Source organism: Martes martes (genome assembly GCF_963455335.1).
Source record: "Martes martes genome assembly, chromosome: X".
NCBI lineage: Eukaryota > Metazoa > Chordata > Mammalia > Carnivora > Mustelidae > Martes > Martes martes.
The window spans coordinates 866,069-890,158 of NC_137897.1; the positions used below are offsets into that span (position 1 = coordinate 866,069).

The 24,090-nt window shown below is 59.4% G+C and overlaps 1 protein-coding gene across 2 annotated transcripts; it reads right to left on the bottom strand.

The window, feature by feature from the left end:
* Window positions 1–1,452: 1,452 nt before the first annotated feature.
* Window positions 1,453–23,547, bottom strand: ASMTL (acetylserotonin O-methyltransferase like). 2 transcript variants are annotated; one of them, XM_080795801.1, is made up of 13 exons: window positions 23,363–23,547; window positions 21,123–21,254; window positions 19,227–19,274; window positions 19,034–19,098; window positions 18,470–18,531; window positions 17,385–17,493; window positions 16,023–16,419; window positions 13,700–13,862; window positions 11,681–11,856; window positions 9,444–9,561; window positions 8,437–8,580; window positions 7,073–7,195; window positions 1,453–3,094 (listed from the first exon to the last, which is right to left on the bottom strand). In XM_080795801.1, exons 1-13 carry the CDS (start codon window positions 23,453–23,455, stop codon window positions 2,874–2,876), a joined length of 1,851 nt encoding a protein of 616 aa, XP_080651927.1. In that variant the 5' UTR covers window positions 23,456–23,547; the 3' UTR covers window positions 1,453–2,873. The 2 variants fall into 2 exon arrangements, with proteins under 2 accessions (XP_080651927.1, XP_080651928.1); XM_080795802.1 differs by lacking the exon at window positions 1,453–3,094 and adding an exon at window positions 5,402–6,314 and having other exon boundaries at window positions 23,363–23,489.
* Window positions 23,548–24,090: the final 543 nt, after the last annotated feature.

The window sequence follows — 24,090 nt, forward strand, 5'->3', positions numbered from 1 at the left end:
AGTCCGTCCCGGGCTGGGGGTGGGGGCCCTCACGGAGGCCTTGCCTTTGAGTAACCCAGTCTGGTGAGTGCTGAGGAGACTGGCCAGGAATGGCGCCAGATACTCCCACACGGGACCTTGGGAGGGAACCACGGGAGGGAGCCTGGGGATGTCCTCTTGGGTGTTCTCTTCACGGCCTCCTGTCCAGCCCCACCCTCGGATGTCTGGAGGACAGATTTCATCTAGCGAAGTGGTCAGACAGGGCAGACACCTGCCGAAGGACAGCATGTGTGCATCAGGGAATGACTATCCCCCGGAGGAGGGAGGGGGCTTTGGTCAGGCACGGAATTGCAACCTGGGAAGCCCTCTCGGTTCCTCAAGAGTAAACACCCTATATATATATTTTTAAAAATATTTTACATATTTATTTGACAGCACAAGCAGGGGGAGCAGCAGAGGGAGAAGCAGGCTCCCCAGTGAGCAGGGAATCCGATGTGGGGCTCGATCCCAGTCATGACCAGCAACACGTAACGAATGAGCCACCCAGGCGCCCCGGTAAAAACCCTTTAAAGACATATACCCGTGTGTGCACGCACACCCTCTACGTTCTTAGATTCCCCTAAAGACAGCTTGAGCAGTGTTCCTAATAAATGAGAAGTCAGGTCTTAATAGTATAGAAACCGCATTTTCTCATTTTTCTGAGGTTTGGCTACGAAAAGTTCCTGCGGACAGCAATGGGCCGGCGAGGGGTATAAGGAACCCACAGAACCTTTGTGGGATTCTCCAGTGGTATCTGGCTGCTGCTCTCCACCCCGGTCTCCCTCGGGTGGGTCTGGGATTTCAGGGCACAGTTGTGCAAACTCAGGGTCAGCCCCTCCTGGGGTCCTGGGGCCGGGTCCTTGTGTACAGCTGGGACCCAAGGGGTCTTGGCTGTTCCAAGTGACGCTAGCAGGCACCAGCCGTGGTGAGACGCACAGTGAGTTCTAACAAACCCGATGTCCTTGAGACAGCTCACGGGCCAGCGCAGGGGGCCGGACAACAGGTGTACGGGAAACACCCACTGCGGAGGCCACAGCTTTCCACCTTTACAAAAGGCCCTGCAGGACACGCCCAGTTTTCCCCGGTGGGGAAGGACATGACCGGTGTGGCCCAAGGTGACCATGTCAGTGTCACCCAGCTCCCCCAGGCTGGGGCTAGTCCATGGCGGATGTGAGCACTGGCCAGTGGGTGTGGGGACTGGATGGGGTGAAGGACGGGACCAGGGTGGGAGGAGCACCTCTGCACAGCGCCTGCCGGGGGCCAGGGGACGGAGAAGCCTTGAGCCCTTAACCTTTGTTCTTAGCACAGGGCAGTCGAGGGCACCCCGGAGGACAGCACAGCCCCTTAGATCTGTGTCTAATTTCCTTCTCCCACTCCAGCTTCCTAGAGAGACACACCTTGTGATTCAAAAAAAAAAAAAAAAAAAATTCGGACTTCAACCAAAAGCATGCATTTATGTCTGCGTGGAACAGATACATATAATTATAATACACAATATATAGAATCTGCATTATAAGTATATATCTATAGAATTGCATATAAAAGACACATAATGCCTTGTTATATAAAATAGGTTCACATACAGGGAGCGTTAATCTGCATATATTTATCTATGAGGGACGTACGGTGGTTTGTTTCTACTCATTATTTTTCAATATTAATTTTTAAAAAAAGACTTTATTCATTTATTTGAGACAGAGAGAGGCGGAGAGCACCCGTGCAGGGCTGAGGGAGGCAGAGAGAGAAGCAGACGGTCTGCTGGGCAGGGAGCCTGACGCGGGACCCGATCCCAGGACCCCAGGATCATGACCGGAGCTGAAGGCAGACGCTTCACCGACAGAGCCCCCCCGGGCGCTCCTGTTATTATTACTTCTTAAAAAGATTTATTTGGGAGAGACCGAGAGAGAGCGAGAGCAGGTGCACGCAGGGGGGTGGGGTAGAAGGGGAGGGACAGGATCCCAACAGACTCCCCTTTGAGGGCAGAGCCAGACACGAGGCTCGATCCCACGACCCTGAGATCGCGAGCGGAGTCGAAACCAAGAGCGGAGCGCTCGGCCGACTGAGCCCGTCGGGCGCCCCAGAAGGTGGCTGTTAGCCGGCAAGCACGGGCCGAGAACGCCGCCAGGCTGGCCTCGCTGAACGTGGCCCCGTCTGACCGGCCGGGCCGTTTCTCGAATCATCCCGGGACGTCAACGACAGACGGCTCGCGGGTCGTACGTATTTGCTGTTGCCTCCCCCACGAGAGAACAGAGACGCACCTGCCCTCTTTCAGACGACGAGGTAACTCGGGGAACATACACGAGAGACGTGAGAGAGAAATCGGTCGGCTGGGGACGCGGGTTGGATGCCGTCCTCTTGCCCCGATCGACGGCGGCCCGCGGGGCCTAACCAGCTTCTTAAAGACGTGAGCTGGGCAAGGTCGCGGGCGGAGGATGCGGCCCTGCTCCCAGCATCCGGGCGGAGAGGGTAGGAGACAGGGCGTCCCAGGAACCCGGCACACGGCAGGTGTCTCACGGTGCCGAGCGGCCGGGAGTCACACGGACAAACATGTATAGAACAGGCGTAAAGGAGGTGGCGGCCCAAGGCGGACGCCGGCTGCAGAGCCGGCATGCGGGCAGGTCCTGGGGCGGGCAGGTCCTCGGGCGAGCACCTGGCCGGCGCTGCCCACCTCCAGGCACGGCCTGCCCCATCCCGGGACCCACAAACGAGCTTGGAGCAGGTGCACTTTGCTACTTTAATCTGTGTGGTTCCACGGCGGGCGAGATGCTGTCAGTCCTGGTGGCACCTGTCGGCCGACGCTGGGGAACGGGACGCCTGTCGGCCTCCTGGGAGAGCAGCATCTCGTGCCGGGGGCCTCAGGGCGGCGAGGCTCTGGTGCCCAGCATCACGTCCAGCCTGTCCCCCGCGTGTGCGAGCCGCACGTCCCGGAAGCCGTGGCGTTCCAGCAGCCCCCGGTACTCGGGAAGGCTGCGCTCTCTCCCCTGGGTCCGCACCAGCAGGTTCAAGGACGCCGGCAGGCTGCCCCGCGCCACTGGCTTGTCCTCTAGGACCTTCTCAGCCACCAAGATGCCACCGCCTGTGAAGAACACAGTTAGGTAGAGTCACGCGCAAGATTTCGGCCGTGGGGGTGGCCGGTTTCGAGCGGGACAGGAGCTCGGGTCGACTTGTGGGGAGGCTGCGGACACTGCCCGCCAGCCTGGGGAACCAGAACCGCAGGGGGACAGACACAGAGAGACATGGAGTGGAGAACACAGAGCTAGGGAGGCGTCTCCCGGGCCAGCCTGGACGGAGGCTCAGTGCACACAGACGCAGCCCAGGGCTCCCCTGGGGGTTCACCGTGTGGGGAGACAAGCCAGAAATGCTGGGTGCAGGGTCCGGTGGTCCCAGCAGGGAGCACGCATTCACCCTGGAAATCCCATGAGCAACCGGGACGGCGCCTGCTTCGGGACAGGGCTAGGACCAGCCCGCCAGACCCAGGAACGCTTGCATGAATGGTGCACAAAGCGTGAGATCTTCATCAACAAACTGTGTGTGTGTGTGTGTGTGCGCGCGCGCGCGCACGCCCCATACGCGTCTGTCTGCGTCTCCGTGCACAGGCGTTCACAAAGGACGGAGAAACCAAGCGGCCAGAACACAGCTCCCTTGGGACACAAAGGAGCCCGGCAGGAAGTGGTTCATGTTTGCGTTTTGTGGTCGTTGTCCCTCCGGCTGAGATCCACAGGCAAGGGGCAGAGGAGAGAGGAAGGGCCCCGTGGTGACCGCCGCTGGGACAATTCTGTCGCGTCTTTTCCTGCTGGTTCCAGGCACGCAAGCGAATGTGGGGCTAACAGAACCCGGATCGGACCATTTCTCTAGCGTATCATCAATCTTGGTGTTTTTCAAAGAAACGCACACGTGGGGCTAACACCACTGGGTCCGGAAGACTTAGGTTAAACTGGGCACTTTCAGCTCCGTCCTGTGGCCCCCAGGCTCCAGCTAACCACTGAACTCCCAGTTCTGGGGGTGGACAGGGAGCCCCGGTTCCTAGCAGCTGCCAGGGCCTATGTTGTCAGGTCGTCTCTCGTGGCCAAGTTCAATCTAACAACTCGGCACGAATGGGCGGGATGGCAGCCTTCCAGCGGGTCGGGGAGAAGCCTCGGTGCACCCAGGCAGCCCCCCCCCCCCCCGCCAACCTGGCACAGCACAAGCTCTCCGTCTAGCCTAACTGTCTCCCCGGGCAGGTGAAGATTCACCCAGGGGTCAGTCACCACACTTTTACGATTGTTTCATTCGCAGCTTTGAGGACACCCGCTCTGGGCTGGGCTCAGAAACCCGTCCTCCCAGGGCCACATTCTCCGCGCGGAGCACCCCAAGTGTCCACGTGACACGGGGATGACCGCGAGAATGCCTGCCTCTCCCCAACAGCATGCGTGTCCTGGGGCTGCGGCAACAAATGACCACAGACTGGGTATTTATTCTCTTCCAGCTCTGGATGCCAGAGTCGGAGATCCAGGCGGGGCAGGGCTGCCGAGATCCAGGCGGGGCAGGACCACTGCAGGTGGGGCAGAGCCGCGCTCCCTCCTGAGGCTCCAGGAGAGGGTCCTTTCTGCCTCTTTCAGCTTCTGCGGCTCCAGGCATCTCTGGACTGGTGGCCGCGTCCCTCCCATCTCTGCCTCCATCTTCACGTGGCTTGTCCCCTGAACCTGTGTCTCCTCTTCTGTCTCTTACGAGGACCCCTGTCCTTGCATTCAGGACCACCCTGACCCAGGATGAGCTCATCTCACATCCTTCCCTTCACCACCTCCGTAAAGACCCTATTGCCAAACAAGGTCCGGTTCACACGTTCCAAGTGGACATGAATTCTGAGCGGCAGGGCGGGGGCGGGCAGGTTGCACAAGTCATCCAGCTGCACAGTCCAACAGGGATGCCCGAACGCCGCCGCCTTTCTTGGCACCAAACTTGGCTCATTTAAAAGCAGTTGCTTCATTTTCTCTGCGGCGCTTGTTAACATGTCCCCAAACGCTCACGTCCCCAGATGCTCTGGGAGATTGGTCAACAGGTTGCAAGACTGTTTCCAAACCCTCTGACGTGTGACATCCCACACCTGTGTCCGTGTCTCTGCGAGTCCGGCCCATGGGACTCTCCCCACCCACCGTCCCCATCTGGACTGTCACCTGGGGCCCCTCAGTGTTGTCCCGTGGTGGGAGCACCCTCGTGTCCCGGTTCCTGGGCGTCTGTGTGTACTTCCCTCCAGAATGTCTCCAGGAGCCAACTCGGAACAGCGGGACGGGGGAGGGGGAAGGCTCAGCGTTTTGAGTCCACAAAGGCCTGTGGGACTTTCTGTCTACAGCTGTAAACTGGTAATTCACTGTTCCTCCTGCATTTTTTTTCTTTTTCTTTTTTTAAAGTATTTATTTATTTGACAGAGGTCACAAGTAGGCAGAGAGGCAGGCAGAGAGAGAGGGAGAAACAGGCTCCCCGCTGAGCAGAGAGCCCGATACGGGGCTCGATCCCACGGCCCTGAGATCGTGACCTGAGCCAAAATCAAGGGTCGGACGCTCAGTGCCCCCCAGACGCCCCTCCCCGCTGAATATACACCACGGCCGTGCTGTCCTCACTCTCCTGAGGGACCCCGTGTGTTTCTGATGCCCGTTCCTGGTGCGTGACTCCGTCTCCACGCAGGCTCACGTCTGGGTCTCCGGGATCCTGAAACATCCGCTTTGTGCCCGACACGGGATGCACTGGCTTCCCGGATTCCGGGTCCCGGGGTCTGGGGGCCCTTGCGGGTCTGGCATGAGGGCTCCCAGCTAGAACCCTGAATCGTCTCGTTTTCCACGCCATGGCTGTTGGTGCAATCCGTCTCTGCCTTACTTCCCTTTTTACTTGTTAGAACTTTCCTGCTGTTTGCTCCAGCGGCCACGCTCTGTGCACGGAGTGGGGGACGGACTCTGCCCTCTGCCTCCTGTGAGCCTGTGTGTCCCACAGTCCTCAAGCGTGTCTTCCAGTCCCGGAGGCCTGTTTGCCTGTGAGCAGCGGGGGCACCGCGTGGAGCTAGGAGACCCTCCATGTGTCACCCAGACTCTGCTCTGCGGGATGGGCGTGGGGGGTACCCAGAGCGGCCAGCACGTGGAGGGAGGCCCTGGAGAAGGCGGACAGGAGGCTTCGAGAATGCTAGCTGAGCATCATTCGGGGGGTTTCTGTAGAGGCTCCTTGGGGATGAGATTCACGGTTCAGTCGGCAGAAGCAGGCGGTGCGCCACAGTGTGGGTGGGCCTCGTCTAATCAGTTGAAGGTCTGGAGCGGCAACAGACTGGCCTCCTGCAGGAAGAAGGAATTCTGCCTCCGGCCTGTCTGCAGACTGGAGTCTCAGCATGAGCCTGTCCCCGGGGCTCCGGCTGCCTGGTCCGCCGTGCAGACGTTGGACGTCCCAGGCTACACGCTCACGTGAACTGATTCCTCACGACAAATCGGTCTCTGTCTCTCTCTCTCTCTCTCTCTCTCTACCCACACACACCCTGTTGCACTTCACCTTTGCTTTCTTTGTGTGCGAAAGAGGGCGTTTCCCGGCCGCCGGGGAGCGGAAGGACCCGTGAATTCCTATATTGTTTTTCTTCCCTAAGTGGACCAGGCACAGGACATGGGAGTGAGGGCTGTGCTTTGCGAGACTGGGGACCTCGGGGGCCTGGGAAGGGAACCCGGGAGCTGGTGTGCCCCCCTTTGTGGCCTGAGGCCATGATGGCCCTGAGTGGCTGGACACGGTGCCGGGGGGCAAGGAGCGCCCAGGACAGCAATCGGAGAAGCCGCGGCCTGCATCCACAGAGGGGCACGGCCGGGGAGCATCCAGGGGACTCGGGCCTGAGAGCACAGATGCCGTCACTGGCTTTATCGGGCCTGGACGAGGGGATCCAGGGAGACGTCCCCAAACCTCCCTCCACCCCCTTGTGGATCGAGCACGTCGTCAGGGGCACGCGGTAAATGGCGCCGGGGGCACGGTTCTCTGTACATGTCTTTGTTTCTTTGTAAGTGGAAACGGTGTTTCCGTTTGCAGGAAGGACCCGGTTGCGGCCCGGACTCACCTGGCTTGCAGCGGCCCGAGACGCGGCTCAGCAACTCGCAGACTTTGTCGTCCGGCCACTCGTGCAGAATTCTGGAAAGGATGTACAGGTCTGCCTCCGGGAGGTCGTCCTTGAGAAAGTCTCCTGGTGTGACAACAAGATGTCAGGAGCCCGTCAGGGACACCAGACCAGGTCCTGCCCCTGCTGGACACAGGGGGTGTGCTGCTCCCCAGAACTGCTGCAGCAGAGGGGAGACTGCTTGTGGGGGCAGAACTGTGTCCCAAACCCCACCACCTACAGGGCCGGAGCCCTAGGCCCGCCAGCTCGTCTGCCCTGGGGCTGGGTGTTCCCAAGATTCGGGGCAGGAACGCTTTCATTTCTAGCTGCCCCCACATTTACGGCGGTCCCCTCCTGGGAGTCCTCCCTCACGTCGAACTCGAGGCCTTCCTGCTCCAGCTTTTGTGGAACTTGCTTTTGGGGTCTGGTGGGTTGTAGACACCTGGAGATGCTCGTGTCTGCCATGCCACGTCCCACCTGCCCTCCCACCGCGACCACTTCCAATCCCACTGCTGCTGCCGCTCACGCTCCTGTTTGCGGGGTTTGGAGATGCATACGGGTGCGCACACACACACAGAGACCCATATGCACGCACACAGACAATACACAGATCTGTGCAGAGACACATACACATCGGCACGAACACGCAGACAACACATGCATGTATGCACAGGCACACACATATATGCAGACATGAACACACACAACACACACCCATGTGTGTATGTGCAGAGAACAAATGCACCACGCACACACACGCAGAAACACATGTGCACACACAACCACACATGCAGAAACACACGTGCACACACAACATACACGCGCACACATGCAAAACCGCAATGCACGCATAATACTCGTGCACATATACACACATGCAGAAATACACGTGCATGCACACACACAACACTTGTGCACATATAGACACACATGCAGAAACAAGTGCATGCACACACAGCACTCATGTACACATACGCACACACATACAACACACATGCATGTTTATGCACGCCCAGGCACACAAACACAGAGACATATACACAGGCATACATTTGCATGCATACAGACAATCAGCATGTACATGCAGACACACACATGCACACACAGATGACACACATGTGCACGCACACACAGAGGCAACACACACATGCAGAGAGACGACACTCAAATTTGCATGCACGCACACACAGCACACACAGATATGCACATACGCAAACACACATATACACACACAGACACAGTCACACACACACACACGCACCCGCCCCTGTAGAAACTAATAAGACCTGCCGAACACGGGCTCACGGCAAAGACCAAGACGCGTCTACCTGGCATGAAGCTGATCCGGTCTGTCTGCCGTCCTTCGGGCTGAAAACACGTGACGTGCTCGATGACCTCTGGGAGGTCAAACACGGTCACCTTCAGACGCGGGTACTCCTGGGTGAGCGCTCGGGCCAGGGCACCGGTGCAGCCTGCGGGAATGCAAACACACACTTTGTGACCCGACCCGCCGGCACTGACGAAACCCTCGCCGGTCTCCCAGATCCAGCCTTGGTAAAAACAAAATGATGCCTGAGCACACAGACTGAGGTCAGCACCAGGAAAGAGAGCCAGCCCGGGGCAGAGATCTGTGTGGTCTCACGCGGGCCTCACGGCCTCTCAAGGTCAGGACCTCACTTGCCGGTGAGAGAGCCGATACTGGTCCAGCACCAAGGAGCAGGGGTGGGCACAGACTCATGGAGGGTGCAGCAGAGCCCAGCTGTACTGGGGCGGGGCGGGGTGGGAAGGGGCTGCACCTTATCTCCTTTCTGGTGCAAGACGGTAGGTGTGATGGCTGGCGCCCCAGCAGCCACTCTGGGCCACCAGGAAGAATGGTATGCAGCTGACAGGGAAATGAAAGCTGGTACCTCTGGGCTCCCCCTGGGACCCCAATCCCACTGGACCCCTTAGGCAGGCATCTGCGCACCCCATGTGCTGTCCCTGGGCTAGGGAGTGGGTTGGGACGGGGTGGAAAGTCTATGAGGCACAATTAGAGCTGACGGGATGGGGGCACATGGGGTCGCGATCCTCTCCCCACCACTCAGCATCCACCGGAAAGGACCCTATAACCTCTGTGGGGGTCCTTGCCCATCACTAGAACCTCCTAGCACTTGGGAATTTCTGCCCAAGCCCCGGCTCCCGCCATGACCAGATTCAGGCCTCAGACGCTTCCTCAAGAGGTAGATGCATCCTGGACATCTTAAGAGCCAACGAGGGGGGCATGTCTTCACACAAGAAACGCACGGAGCCCTTTGCTCCCGATTCCTGGCACGGGCGGGCGGGGGGGGCTACGCACCTCCCAGGTCACAGGCGGAGGTGAACCGGGACAGGTCTAAGGCGGTGGCCACCCGGCGTGCCGTCAGCGTGGTGAGGCCGTGCATGGCCCTCATGAACTGCAGCTTCTTGTGCCTGCTCTGAAAGAGAAGGGGGCTTGAGGAGAGCCGCCACTGAGGCCCGGGGGGCTCCCGCACTCTGGCTGGGGGCCACTGGGCGTTTCTGGCGGTGGGAGCTTGGCACGGCTCACGGGGAGGGGAGCGTTAAGGCAGAGCTGCGCTGGGGAAGGGGTCTGGTGGGAGCTGGGCCAGGAAGGGGGACTGGTGGGCCAGAGCTGGGTCGGGAGGGGGTTGGGGGGACACAGCCAGGTGAGAAGGGCGTTGGGGGGGGGACAGAGAGAGGCCTGAGTGGGGGGCAGAGCTGGGCTGGGGAGGGAGGGTCCTGTGAGGCAGAGCTAAACTGGGAGGGGGGCCTGTGGGGCAGACCTAAGTCACAGGGGTCGGGGGGACACAGCCAGGCCCAGGTTGGGGGGGTTTCCTTCAGGGCAGAGCTGGGCAGGGAGGGGGTTCGGGGGACACAGTGAGGCCTGGGTGGGGGGGTTCCTTCAGGGCAGAGCTGGGCAGGGAGTGGGTTCGGGGGACACAGTGAGGCCTGGGTGGGGGGGTTCCTTCAGGGCAGAGCTGGGCAAGGAGGGGGTTGGGTACAGCAGAGGGTGTAGGGAGGGGGTGGGTGGTGCAGAGCCAGCAGGGGAGGGGCGGAGCGGAGTTGGGAGCAGGAGGGTCCTGGGAGGCACAGCTGTGGGGGAGGCCTGGTGGGGCAGGTGGGGGGCGGGTCGGGCAGAAAGGAGACTTGGGGGGGGTCCGGTGGGGGCAGGGCCTTGTCCAGCCCAGTGCTGTGGGTGTGGGTTGGGGGGTCCAGCGGCACTGGAATCCCCCCTTTCCCATCCTAACAGATGCCCGCGTCTAAGAATCCGAAGTCAGTCATCGGGGATGGTCACCCTGGAAGCCACAGACCCCCACAAAGGGTCTCCGTGGACAAGCAGGAGGGGTACGGGGTGGGGCCCCCCAGCGGCCCCTGCAGCCGGCGCCGCGCCGCTGACTGTCTCAGCAGCAGTCAGACCACAGCCCCTCACCCAGCTCCCCTGTGGGGTCCCCGTGTGGTTGGGGCCTCGGCAGGGCGGGAGGGAGGATGGGGGTCCCCCTGTTGGGGAGGGTGGCCTGTGGGGGGCAGAGTGCCTCCTGGGGCCCCCAGTGCTGCCGGGTGGGCCACAGTGGGGAGGTGCAGGACGTGTCCCTGAATCGCACAGGGACAGACGGGGCCACGGGGAGCCCACCTGAGCCAGCCCATCTCACAGGGTCCCTCCCTTCCTCCCGGCTTCGCCCCAGCCCCACTCTGTTCCCAGGGAGCCCCGTCTGTGGCTTCTCTGTCTGCACCTGACTGTGGGTGTCTCTGCTGCGTCCGACCCCCCACCCCTCCACTCGCCATGTCAAAACCTGACCCCCACGGGGACGGCGTTCGGAGGTGGGCATCTAGCGGGGGGGATGGGGTCGTGAGGGTGCAGAGACCCCTGCGCCCGCCACCCCGTGAGGACCCAGAGAGAAGAGAGTCGAGTATGAGCCAAGAGACCCTGAGTCTGCAGGCGACTCGACCTTGGACGCTACCTCCAGAACCGTGAGAGGAAAACGTCCGTTGTCTGTCAGCCCCCTGGCCTGCGCCCTCCCGAGACTGTCTGTCTCCGTACCTGTCGCCCAGGCTGGGTACCAGCTCCGTGTTCTCACGGGTCAGTTCTGCATCCCGCAGACAGCCTGGGTCAGTGCCACAGGTCTCTGCCCTCGGCCAATGCTGCACCCCAAACCCCCAAAGCATTCCGGAAGGGGAAAGGGGAACGAGGGAGAGACACGGTAGGAAGGGCTCCGCAGACCGTGAGCTCGAATGACACGGTCCCTCCGATTTAACCGCAAGAAGGAAACACGGTGTGTTAATTCTGCGCAGGCCCAAGTCCGGTCCTACAAGTATCGTCTCTTTTCGGGCACCACCTGGCCCTGGTGGTCATGAGACCACCTGGTCCCCCGTCTCCCTGCCCTGCCCCCGCCAGCCAACCACGGCTTCCCCGCACGGTTGCTGAGGTCACACGAACCAACTTTTGTGGTTTTCTAACAGGTCCCTGTTAACCCACTGGCAGGGCAAGGGTTCTGGACCCGTCGGTCCTTTTGGAAGATACGCCCACGATGGGACAATAAACGTTCGGAGTCGCGGTACCTGAACGGGGTCTTCCGCCTTCCTCCCAGAAGCCGCGCTGGCTCCCTCCCGCACGGCGAGCTCCAGGTCCGTGAAGAGGTCCCAGAAGTGGTCGTTGCTGTGCATGGCCAAGCCGTGCAGGGAATACTCGCCGTCCGACGCCAGGTGCACGTCCGCCAACTCCGTGTTGCGGTAACCTGACGTGATAAGGCACTGTGGGGACTCCTAATGGGGATGCCGCAGCGGACCCCACAGCAGGGGTCTTGGCATGGGGGCACAAACGTCACCTGTTTGACTGGGGCACATGGCACCCGCTCAGGGGCGGCTCCATGGGGAGACAGCCCAGACCCAGCACGCAGGTGGACATTTCCAGGGGCGATGCCCCAAAACGCCCTAGGACGGTCACTTGGCTGAGCCACGGTCTCTGGTTCTTAGGTGCAAGGCCAGGCGGGATGTTGCTGTGGCGTGTTCTGACATCTATAACTACAGGAGACCTTGGGCAATGTGGGTGGGTCGCATCTAATCAGGCGACGGTGTCAAGACCAGGGATGACGTTTTGCTGAGCAAGAAGGAATTCTGCCTCAAGACTTCAGGGCCACTGTGTACTGATTTTCAACCACCCCGTTAGCACAGCTGGATGAGCCATTTCCTTGCTATACATCTGCAGGTCTACAGACCACGGGTTCTGACTCTCTGGAGAGCCTGGACTGGTGGTGAGGCTCTTCCTGTCTGCACCCTCTTCATGCCCGACTGGGCTGTCTGTAAGACCTGGCCCGTGGGAGCTCCCCCGGGACACCTGCATCTGGAGAATGGGAGACTGGGGGTACAGGTGATGGTGGGGGAGACCCTATCTCTCCATGGAAGGTCGCACCGGCCGAAATCATCAGAAATAAAGAACAGCACTGAATCCATTTTAACACCTCAAGACAGGCCTTTGGAAGAGCAGCCGTGTCCCACGCACACGTGTGAGAACGGTTCACGGGGTTCGCCTACAGAACTCTGCAAGGCATCGGTGAAAATGTGCAGAAAGAAGCTCCCAGGCGATTAGAAGTCTGGACACCCAGAACTTTCTCGAGGTTCAACCCTTATTTTGGACAAAGGAGAAGATCATTCCAATGATCTGAGTGAGGAGAAAGTTCTGCTTTCTATGCTCCGAACTGTAATCACACGTCTGTATGACTTTTGTACAAAGGGCAGTTCTGGGGCCTTTGCCAGTACCCCGCTTCCCTCCTTATCACAGAAGGGAAGCTGCCTCTCCTGCCCGGGGCCCTCGACCCCGCCTCCCCCCACCATCACTCCCAAGGTTTCCACAGAGACCATCCGGAGGATCGTCTGCTCTGAGACCATGCTCAACAGTCTGGTTCATTTCAGCCAACACTGTCACCCACACGTTCATCTGTCCACCCATCCATCCTCCTACCCATCCAACCATCCCTCCTTCCACTCATCCATCTACCTACTTACCTACTATCCATCCACCCATCCATGCACCTGTCCATCCACCCAACCGCCCGTCCATCCATCCATCCATCCATCCCTCCTTCCACTCATCCATCTACCTACTTACCTACTATCCATCCACCCATCCATGCACCTGTCCATCCACCCAACCGTCCGTCCATCCATCCATCCATCCAAATCTCCTGTTACTTACTTGGGTATTTTTCATCTCCATCACCAAGCTATTATGCATCTAGGTGTACCCATCCATTCATCTCCTTTGTCTAAATAAGTAAAAACACACACATATCTGTGTTTTGTACACACATATATTCCACTGGTTTTGTTTCTCTGGTGAACGCTGACTGATACAGGTTGTTTGAGAGCAGAGTCCATAGAGAAGATACTCTCCTAACACACCCACGCACACACCCACGCACACCTACGTCTGCTTTCTTCCATCCTCTGCTTCTCAGCCTTGGGGAAAAGCCACGTTCTGATGGTCCCGTCCTCCCTGTCTGGACCTAGTAACCACCTTCATTCGGTGACTTACTTCCACCTGCAAAGATTGTCAGCAAGACACCTCGGATGTCCTCTTACCTCTGTCCGTCTTCTCCAGCAATCCCAGGGCCACGCAGACATCCAGGAGCCGTTCAGTTCCACACACAGAAGCATCGATTCTGCCTGCGATATCCACGGCCTTCAGTGGGGCGTCATCTTTTAGTACATCGAACACATTCAGCTTGCAAGCCACGAACAGGGCCTATCCGTTAGAAACAACTACAATTAGACTTACTCTGTGACTTGTCAAGGACTTTTGACTCCTGTAGACCCAAAACATGGAGGTCAAAGCTGTGAAACGTATTTAACTTGTCAACGGAAACTTCCTCCAGAGACAGTAGATTTAGGCGTCAGCTGATACCAGGTTTGCACAAGGCAAAAGCACATCAGTGAACACCAAGCAGAAAAACGGTGCCATGGGAGAAAATCCAGTGTGTTGCGGCTTCGGGCTGAATGGTGTTTCCCCCCAAGATCCGTATGCCGAAGCCCTAACTCCCAGGACCTCAGGATGTGACTGTATTTGGAGGCAAAGGGCTGTCCTCAGGTGCAGAGTCTCTACAAAGCTCAGAACAGACGCCTTCTGGTGACAGCGATAACCTTCACTCACGCTGCCCTCAGCTCGTGATGCCAAAACCGTCTGTGACAACTGATGCACGTTCCCAAGGGCACGACACGGAGCTGCTTCTAGAACTAACCGTGACGGACCTGGTGAGGTGACACACTCCCAGGCTCCCTCCTGCCCCGATAGACGATAGATAGGCAGATAATTGATCTTGGATCACAGGTACATAGGTAGATAGATAACAGATGATAGTTTGATGATAGGTAGATAGGTAGGTAGATCGACAGGAAGAGAGGGAGATGCTGGGACCACGTATACGTCCACCAGGTGATGGTGCGATGCACTATCATTTACTATCATTTTGCAGCGAAACTTGATATTTTGAGGTGTAACACAGAACAACCACCTCTCCTAATCAGGAGAGCTTCTGCCCCAGACAAGGCCAGGGAAGTGGCCAGGGCTGGAGTGTGGGAAGGGGCAGTCTCCAGCCCCCCCCCCAGCACCCCCAGAGCCACTGACGTGGTCCCTGCAGAGCCCAGGCACGGGGACGGCCACGTTCCAGCTCTCTCTGAAGCCCAGAGCTGCTCAGGTGGCTGGAAGGTCGGCTGAGTGGGACAGCAGAAGGCTGGAGAGGTGTAATAGCCCCGTGGCCATGGATGGGTGGAGGGCAGGGATGGCCGCGCCAGCCCTGTCCCTGACGGAGGTGGCGGGAGACGACCAGGTGGGCTTCTGCCTCAGATGCCATCCAGTGTGGCGTGGGTACCCGGGTGTTTCTGGGAAGTGTCTATGACCTCGCAGGAAGGACTAGGGAGGCCACAGCCACAGGGACCAGCTGGCTGCAGCGAGCACCCAGTTGGCCTGCAGGTTCCCTCACCGCCTGGGACACCCTCTGCGGGGACATCGCTGTCTGGGATCCCAAAGCCACAGTATGATGAGGTCACAGATCCCTCCAGGCAGCTGGTGATCTAGTGCTAGAGTCCACCTGGCCAGGGGCGTGCTGGGCACCCCGGGGCTGCTGCACGGTCAGCATTCTGGCCTCGTCGTCCTGGGCTGGGGAGAGGCCGGTCTGTGATGCCCTGCGTGCCCTGTGCTGGGGGCATGAGACCGCTGCTCACCTTCAAATAATCACAGACACCTCGCCCCACCTGGGCACCTGACTCGGCCACCACAGCCCTGAGCACAAGTCTCACACGCCAGGGTGTGAGCCCCAGCAAATCAGGTCACAGCCTCTGTGACCCCCAAAGTCACTCTCTCTCTGCCAAGCCATTTCATGAAGGCAGGAAATCAGCTGGGGACACCTGTATGGGCTGAACACCGCCCCAAAAAGATATGCCAAAGTCTTTACCCCTAGAACCTGAAAAGGGAGATCTTAGTTGGAAATAGGGTCTTTGCAGAGGTGATGAAGGGAAGCATCTGGGATGAGCTCGTCCTGGATCAGGGTGGTCCTGAATCCAATGACAGGTGTCCTCGTAAGACACAGAAGAGGAGACACAGATACAGAGGAGAAACCATGTGAGGACAGAGGCAGGGATGGGAGGGACACGGCCACCAGCCCGGGGACGCCTGGAGCCCCAGAAGCTGGAAGAGGCCGGAAGGAGCCTCTCCTGGAGCCTCAGGAGGGAGCACAGCCCTGCCCCGCCGGGATCTCAGCGGCCCTGTCCCGCCTGGATCTCAGCCTCCCTGCCCCGCCTGGATCTCAGACTCTGGTGTCCGGAGTTGAGACAGGATGAAACCGGGGGGTTTTAAGCCCGCAGTCTGCGGTCATTTGTTTCGGCTGCCCCAGGCCCCTCAGACAGGTACCTTTGATGCTTTAAAGCCGTCTATGAGTTCTAGAAGGCCCGCTGGGAACGGGGGCGGGCTCTCCCCCGTCCCATTAGAGTCTGTTCCCCGCGTGCCAGCAGGAGCCTGTCTCCTGTCACCGCCCGCCTCTGCCCTTCCGCGGCCGCCACCGTCATGGCCCCGAGCGGGGTCTGAGCTGCTCCCTTCCACGTCGCTCAGGTTCTCGAAGGTGTCGACGGGGGGGATGGAGTCGTGCTTCACCCGCTGCACGTCCTCGCGATGGGGCGGGGAGTAGAGCTCCACCAGCTTCTTGCAGAAATGGTTCAGGGGGAAGCCCACGACGTTGAGGAAGTCTCCGCGCACGTGCTCCACCAGCATGCCGCCCAGCGCCTGGATGCCGTAGCCACCGGCCTTGTCCCTGAGCCGGGAGGAAGGAGGCGGAACGGGTGGGAGGGAGAGGAGGAGGATGGTTACAGGAGAACTCAAAGTCTCAAGGGTCAAAAGACCGGTGGCTGGTGGATGGCTTCACTCCACGTGGTCAGGTGGGATGGCGGGCAGGAGCCCAGCGATCACCCCGGGCTGCTTCAGTGAGGAGTCCAGTCCCGTCATGGGCGATGACACGGTGTCCCAGAGGGTCCCTCGGGGACACTGCCTCCCACACCAGGCCTGGGTCACAGCAGTTGGGGGCAGTGCAGTGAGGACGCCCGACCCAGGCCATGCTCTAGGGCCCGTCTGCATCTCTGGTCCAGCAGCTTCTGCCGAGACCTCCGTCGGGACAGAAGAGGCACTTCAAAGGCCCTTTCCTGGACCATGACTTTGGCGTCTAGCACGTTCTACCCGACCCTCCATCATCTGCCTCCCCCGAACCTGGTCCCTAAAATGGCAGGAGGAGTCGGTTCGGGGCGTCCTCAGCACTGGGACCGTCCCCTCGCATCTGCACCCATGCACCTGTCCCCCACCCGGCCCCGTTCCACGGCGGGGACGGAACCGGGAGCAGGGGAGCTCGGCCGTGTACTCCCCTGCTCACCGGACCGCAGCCCGGCACTGCTTCTCACACTTGGGGTGATTCGCACTCACTGCCCCAGCCCGGGACAGCTCAGGTCCGGACACGGGCCCTGCCAGCAGCCCCTGACCCCGCTGTTCCTCCAGCAAGCGCATCACCCGGGTCCCTGCACTGCCCGCCTGAGCCCGGCCCCCGCTGAAACCGGGACAGTCACACGACGACCACGCACCAGATGTCTGTGTCCCCCGCACCCCAAATTCATATATTGAGATCCAACCTCCAAGGTGACGGTGTCAGGAGGTGGGGCGTTTGGAGAGGATCCTGTCATGAGCGTGGCCCGCCCACGCACGGGAAGGAGTGTTTTCGTCTGAGGGACTCACATGGGCTCCCCGCTGTCGATGTATTCCCACAGGAGCTCCTCCGACAGCTCAGAGAACTTCACCGTGGTCTCCTCGTGGAACTCGGACACCTCCACGTCCAGCTGGGCGTCTGCAACACAGGGCTGCCAATCAGGGTGCGCAGCCTCAGGGCCCCACCGCTGGGCTCTGTGCACCTAGGGGACATCTGTCCCAGCTCCGAGTTCTTAATTAGGGGCGGGAGGAGGCTTCAAGCAGGAAAAACGAAGTTGCAAACTCAAGCAAGCAAAACCAGCGAGGAATAAAAAGTTGCAACCTACAGGGGGTGGGGTTTGGGGGATAAAAAGTTGCAATCCAAGACCCAGAGCAGTGGGGGGCGGATAACGAAGTTTGGGGGATAAAAAAGTTGCAACCTGCAGACCCAGACCTGGGGTTTGGGGAATGAACAATGTTGCAAGCCGAACACCCAGACCAGTGGGGGGCCTTGGGTTTTCCTGCAGAAACAGAACCTCGGGGTGGGGCTGGGTGGTCACCTGGGTAGTCACCTGGGTAGCTCAGTCATTACAGTCAGCCTTCAGCTCAGCTGCTCCCAGGGTCCTGGGATCGAGCCCCACGTCCGGCTCCCTACTCAGAGGAAGCCTGCTTCTCCCTCTCCTGCTCCCCCTGCTTGTGTTCCCTCCCTCAATGCGTCTCTCCGTCAAATAAATACAATCTTTAAAAAAAAAAAAAAAAGAAAAGAGAGAAACAGAACTCCAGGGCTGACCCAGAGGCCTTGGCTGTGGGGCTGGAAAGTCCCCGCACGGCCCCCGGGGCACATTATGCAAAGCAGCTTTTGCAGACAATTCTCAGAGTTTCGGTCCTTTTTTTAAAAACCCTTTGTCCTGCTGTGATTTCTGTCTGGCCGGCCTGAGCCAGCCCTCTCTTCCGGACCGGAAGGTCTGGAGGGAAGCACCTGCGTGGGTCACACTGGGTAGGCGAGCCTATCTCTGTCATGTGCTCCGAGGCCTCCGTCCCGACTTCCACAGGCAGGAGGAAGGGCACAGGTCTGCGGGGACACCCCTTCGCCCGCGGTGGCTCAGGGGCTGGGGAGGAGGCCGATGGGGCTGTACCTGTGGTGCAACAGTGGACGATGGCGACGCCCGTGAACACGCTGTGCTCTTTCCCGTTCAACCTGCAAGACGCAATCGGCGTGACCGTGTCCCCCTTGCCAGAGCCGTGCTCTGCAGCACATTTCTGCCACCCTGCTCTCAGCCCCTGTCCCTCTGCTGTCCTGCAGCAAACTGAGACGCCAGTGCATGGCGCACGGCACGGCCCCGGGGCTGAGACACCCTGAGATGGGGGCTGAGCATGCCCGGCCGGGAGGGAGACTGCCCGTCCGCCTGTTGCCCGAGCAAAGCTGGTGGGGAGAGCCGAGCACACGGACCTGAACTCTGCCCCACGTGCAGACCCTGCCCAGGGCCCTAACCTGGGGACCTGACCCCATCCTGGACATTGTCCCCACCCCAGGTACTCTCCCTGCCTGGGACCCTAACCTGAGGACCTGACCCCACCCAGACATTATCCTCTCCACCCTAAGCCCCAACCCCGACCCAGGCCCTGACCCACCCCACGTATGGGCCCTGCCCCAGACCTGACCCGGTGCTGTTCCCAGGGGGATGACCGTCTGCACCCACCTGGAAAGCATCCTGTATGCGTCCTGCTTGTCCACCGGCTTCTCCAGAATCAGCCCCCCGATGGTCTGCAAGAGAACCAGGGAGGGATCCACTCTCACTCAGCTGGATCTCACTGTCCACACCTTGACTTCGGTCACCAAGCACACACAAACCAAACTGGAGGCCATAACGGGGACCCTGAGGGGGGACTCACCACGATGGTATCCGCTCCGATGACAACGTCGGGGGCCCGAAGATCCTTCTGCAAGAAATCCAAACCCAGCTAAGAAACGACATCCCCGTGGGTCTTCCGCAAATACCCTGGTGGGGTGATGGGTGGGTACGAGGCCACTCTCATTTCAGAAACTAAGACGTGGGTGTCCTCAATGTCCCCAGCAAGGACACGAGTGTAACCTCAAAATCCTCCCCAAGCTATCCTGAATTAAGGACAAAGCCGGTGTTTTTTAGCCTGCTCCACCTAAGTTGAAACTTGGACAATCCACCGGACAATAAAATAAATCCAAGTAGAAAATTCAGGCTTGGGGCTGAACACGGTCATCAGGGATCTGTACGGAACCTTGAACTTAGTTTGTATGTAAATGTTAACTTTTCCACTGTTGAAAATCAACTGATCAGGGGCGCCTGGGTGGCTCAGTGTGTTAAAGCCTCTGCCTTCGGCTCAGGTCATGATCCCAGGGTCCTGGGATCGAGCCCTGCATCGGGCTCTCTGCTCAGCGGGGAGCCTGCTTCCCCCTCTCTCTCTGCCTGCCTCTCTGCCTACTTGTGATCTCTGTCTGTCAAATAAATAAATATATATATTTAAAAAAAAAAAAGAAAATCAACTGATCAACACTTGCTTATTTATATCAATACTTCTTATAGCATTCAGCACCGTGCATTTGTTATGTTACATTAATTGCAATAGGATATTATTATAACACTTAGCAATAACAATCTACATTAATTCTGTATCATAAATGATGCTGTTATTGTCATTAAAAGTATATCATATAGTAACATATAGTAATACTTAAGTTACATTCATGCTATATTGTAAGTAATACTGTTGCTCTCATTGCAACAGCATATTATATAGTAACGGTAATAGTTTAGGTCTGTTAATTTTGTATCATAAATAATAACAATACTCACCGCAATAATGTATTATGTAGCTTTGTATAGTAATAGTTTAGGTCTGTTAATTCTGTACCATGAGTGATGCTCTTATACTCATCGCGACAGTATATTACACAGTAACGTAGAAGAATAGTTCAGGTCTGTTAATTTATTTTTTTTTTTTTAAAGATTTTATTTATTTATTTGACAGACAGAGATCACAAGTAGGTAGAGAGGCAGGCAGAGAGAAAGGAAGGGAAGCAGGCTCCCTGCTGAGCAGAGAGCCCGACGCGGGGCTCGATCCCAGGACCCTGGGATCATGACCTGAGCTGAAGGCAGAGGCTTTAACCCACTGAGCCACCCAGGCGCCCTGTTAATTTATTTTGAGGGATGCTGTTAAGTTACCCACAAGATTACTTGTATAGTAATACACAGTAGTAGATAATCTATATTCATTTTTTATTATAAATGATACTATTATGTTAATTGTAATAGTATTTTACATAGTAGCTCATAGTAATAGATGAGCTACATTCTTTTTTTTTTAATAGATTTTATTTATTTATTTGACAGAGAGAGATCACAAGTAGGCAGAGAGGCAGGCAGAGAGAGAGGGGGAAGCAGGCTCCCCGCTGAGCAGAGAGCCCCATGCGGGGCTCGATCCCAGGACCCTGAGACCATGACCTGAGCCGAAGGCAGACCTGAGCCACCCAGGTGCCCCAAGCTATGTTAAATTTTTATGGTAAATGATACCACTCTGTTAACCCCAATAGCATGTTACAGAGTAATAGACAGATATGAACCATGTTATATCAAAGATACTCTTATATTAATTGTAAGAGCATGTTACATTGTAACACTCATTGGTAGATGAGCTACTATAATTGCATACGATACAGTAAATGGCATTTATTGACGGCATATCCATGGAGACCCCGAGACCACCCTCCCAGCAAGAGAATTCCGTAAAGACGCAGGAACAGAGCCCCCTTGCCTGGTGCATCCTTCTGGCCACCTCCAGGGCCTTCTGCTTGGCTGTTTCGATGGCGTAGGCATAAGGTGTGGGGAAGGACGCTTTATCAAGCTTCTCTTTGAACCTGGAAGGAACCACCTCGAACCGGAGACCCTGGAAAAGGGGAGATCAGAGTCTTGAGGGTTGGCACGAAGAAGCCAAGGACGCCGAGCGGCAGGGCGCCCCACTTACAGTACAGGTGGCCTTTGCCACGTGCCAGGAAGATGCCAAACACTGACTAGTGCCAGCTCCCAGCTGGCTGGGGAGGCGCGGGGCTGGCTGGGGCCCAGCGGACCTGCCGGGAAGACATCGCTACACAGAAGCCAGCAGGAAAGTTTGGTTAGGGCACTGGCTTGTGAGGCTCTGTGGGGTCAAAGGGCTCCCGGAGTGTCCCTGAGGCCTGCATTTCATCCCCATGGTGGACAAACAGCTGAACACATCCACCTGCACAAAATGCCACAGAGGACTGACCGCAGTCCCCAAACGCGTGTGGACAGGCAAGGCCGTCCCCCGTGGGGAGCTGGTCGTGCAGGGACACCCTGGAGTTTGTGGGGACAGGAACGTGGGCACTGCCCCGCCCCGTGGGCAGTGCCCTCCCAACAGAGCTCCCCTGAGTGAGGCTCTGACCATCCCTCCCCGCACCTCTCTGAGGGGCCCCCCCTTGATCCTTGACCTCCTACACCCCGTTTCCCCTGGATTGCCCTGTGAGCAATCCTGTACCCTGTACCCACCCCAACCCCTCCTCCTATCTCCAGTACCCCTGCCCCCCAGACAGGGCATCCCCACCGAGACCACGTCCCCTCCACTCTGGCTCTGTCCCTCCCCCACTACCAGCTCCAGGATGGACCCAGGTCAGGCATAGACATGGCCTTGGCCCGGCAGCCCCCACCCCCCGCCCTGGCCAATAGGTCCTCAGCCACTCAGCCTGGCCTGAAGACTCTGTTCCCAGACCATGCAGACTGCTACTACCATCAGTCCCTGGGACCCTCAATCACTATGCCACAGCTCCGACAAAGACCCCCGTCTGCGGAGCCCTGCTCCCGGCCTGAGCCACAGGTCACTAGACCCCAGTCACTGGGTCCCAGGATCACCAGGACCCCTGGCACTAGCCCAGCTGGTCTGGTCAGTAAGCCGCCAGCACCAGGCCCTCCTGGGTTACCACCGCCCTTGGCCCCAGGGACCAGTGACCAGACCACCTGCCTGGATCACCAGGTCCCTGGTCACCATGAGCCTGGACACCAGACCACCTGGCACCAGTCCCTTCCTTTCACTAGGCTCCTGGTCCCCAAGCCCCTGGGAACAGGCCCCCAGGCACCAGGCTCCCAGTCAGTGGATCCCCCAGTCACCAAGACCTCTCCCTTCCATACCTCCCCCCACAGTTGCCCCCCCGACCTCCCCACCTCCCAAGTCTCCAGACCCCTGCCCCAAGCCCCTGGTCCCCAGGTCAACAGGTCTCCGGCTTCCCAACTCCCCTCCCTCCCCTGCCCCCACAGCAGAACCAAAAGCCCCAGTCACCAGATCTCCAACCACCAGGTGTCCCACTCCCCCAGATCACCAGAGTCCCGGGCGCAGTTCCCCAGTGACTAGAGCCCCAGATCATGAGATCCCAGCTCCAGACCCCTGGATCCCCCGGTCCCGGGGTCCCCAGATCCCCAGCTCCAGACCCCCCAGATAACCAGGTCGCCAGGTCACCACCAGATCCCAGCTCCAGACACCCCCTGGATCACCAGATCCCCAGCTCCAGACCCCCAGATCCCAGGTTCCCGTATCGCTGGGTCCCCAGATCACCAGATCCCCAGCTTCAGGCCCCCCAGAACACCAGGTCCCAGGATCACCAGATCGCCAGCTCCAGACCCCCAGGTCCCCAGGTCCCCAGATCACCAGGTCTCAGGATCACCAGGCCCCCAGCTCCAGGCCCCCAGATCACCAGGTCCCGGGATCACTCGATCCCCAGCTCCAGACCCCCCGGATCACCAGGTCCCAGTGAGCAGAGCCCCAGGTCACCAGACCTCCCGGCCCAGGCCCCAGGTGTCCCCGATCGCCAGGCCCTCAGGCTCCAGGCCCCCCAGGTGCCCAGGTCAGTAGGCGCCTGGCCCCAGGCCCCCCACCCTCCTCCGCACGGCTCCAGTCCCCCAGGTCCGCAGACCCGGAGGCAGCAGACTCCCGGCCCCCAGCGCCGCCGCCGACCCCAGCCCCAGGCCCGGCGCAGGCCGCTCGCTCACCGCGTGGCTGAGGATCTCCCGGCGGCGCGGGGAGGCGCTGGCCAGCACCACGCGCTTGCGCAGCAGCTTCCCGATGACCGGGCTCAGCACCATGGCGCCCCGAGGCCCGCGCCGCGCACCCCGCCCGCACCCCGCCCGCAGCCGGACCCGCAGCCGAACCCGCAGCCGGACCCGCAGCCGGACCCGCAGCCGGACCTCCCCGCCCGCGCCGCGCCCTCCGGACCCAGCGCGGCCCCGCCCCCAACGTGCCCTGGCCGCGCCCCCAACGAGGTCCGGCCCGCGCGACGCCCCGCCCAGGCCCCACCCCGCCCGCCGGAGCCCCGCCCCTGCCTTCCGGGTCAGGACCGCAGCCTTCGCGTCCCCTCCGCCCCCGCGCCCCCAAACCAGCTGCGCCCGCCGAGGGGCTGGGGGGAGGTCGTTGCGGGCGATCTCCGGGAACCCGATGTCCCGGCACCCCTTGGGGGCAGTGGGGGGCGGGCGCAGACATGGGGGTGTCCCCGGGAGGCGGTAGAGGGGGTGCGGAGATGGGGGCCCCGAGAGCACAGGGGGGCGTGGAGGTGAGGGTGTCTCCGGGAAGAGGTACGGAAGTGGGGGGGTGCGGAGATGGGGGCCCCGGGGCACGGCGGAGGCTGCGGAGATGGGGGCCCCGAGAGCACAAGGGGGCGTGGAGGTGAGGGTCCCCGAGAGACAGGTGTTCCCCGAGAGGCAGTGGGCAGAGATGGGGGTTC

What these genes read in the sequence shown, in the direction of transcription:
- ASMTL (XM_080795801.1), bottom strand. Translation starts at nt 23,455, where the DNA reads ATGGTGCTGAGCCCGGTCATCGGGAAGCTGCTGCGCAAGCGCGTGGTG. An exon ending in CGTCCACTGTTGCACCACAG is followed by an intron (nt 17,494 to 18,469) that starts GTACAGCCCCAT and finishes CCTGTGTTGCAG; the next exon opens with ACGCCCAGCTGGACGTGGAG. An exon ending in AGGCGGAAGACCCCGTTCAG is followed by an intron (nt 9,562 to 11,680) that starts GTACCGCGACTC and finishes CTTCTCTTTCAG; the next exon opens with AGCAGGCACAAGAAGCTGCA.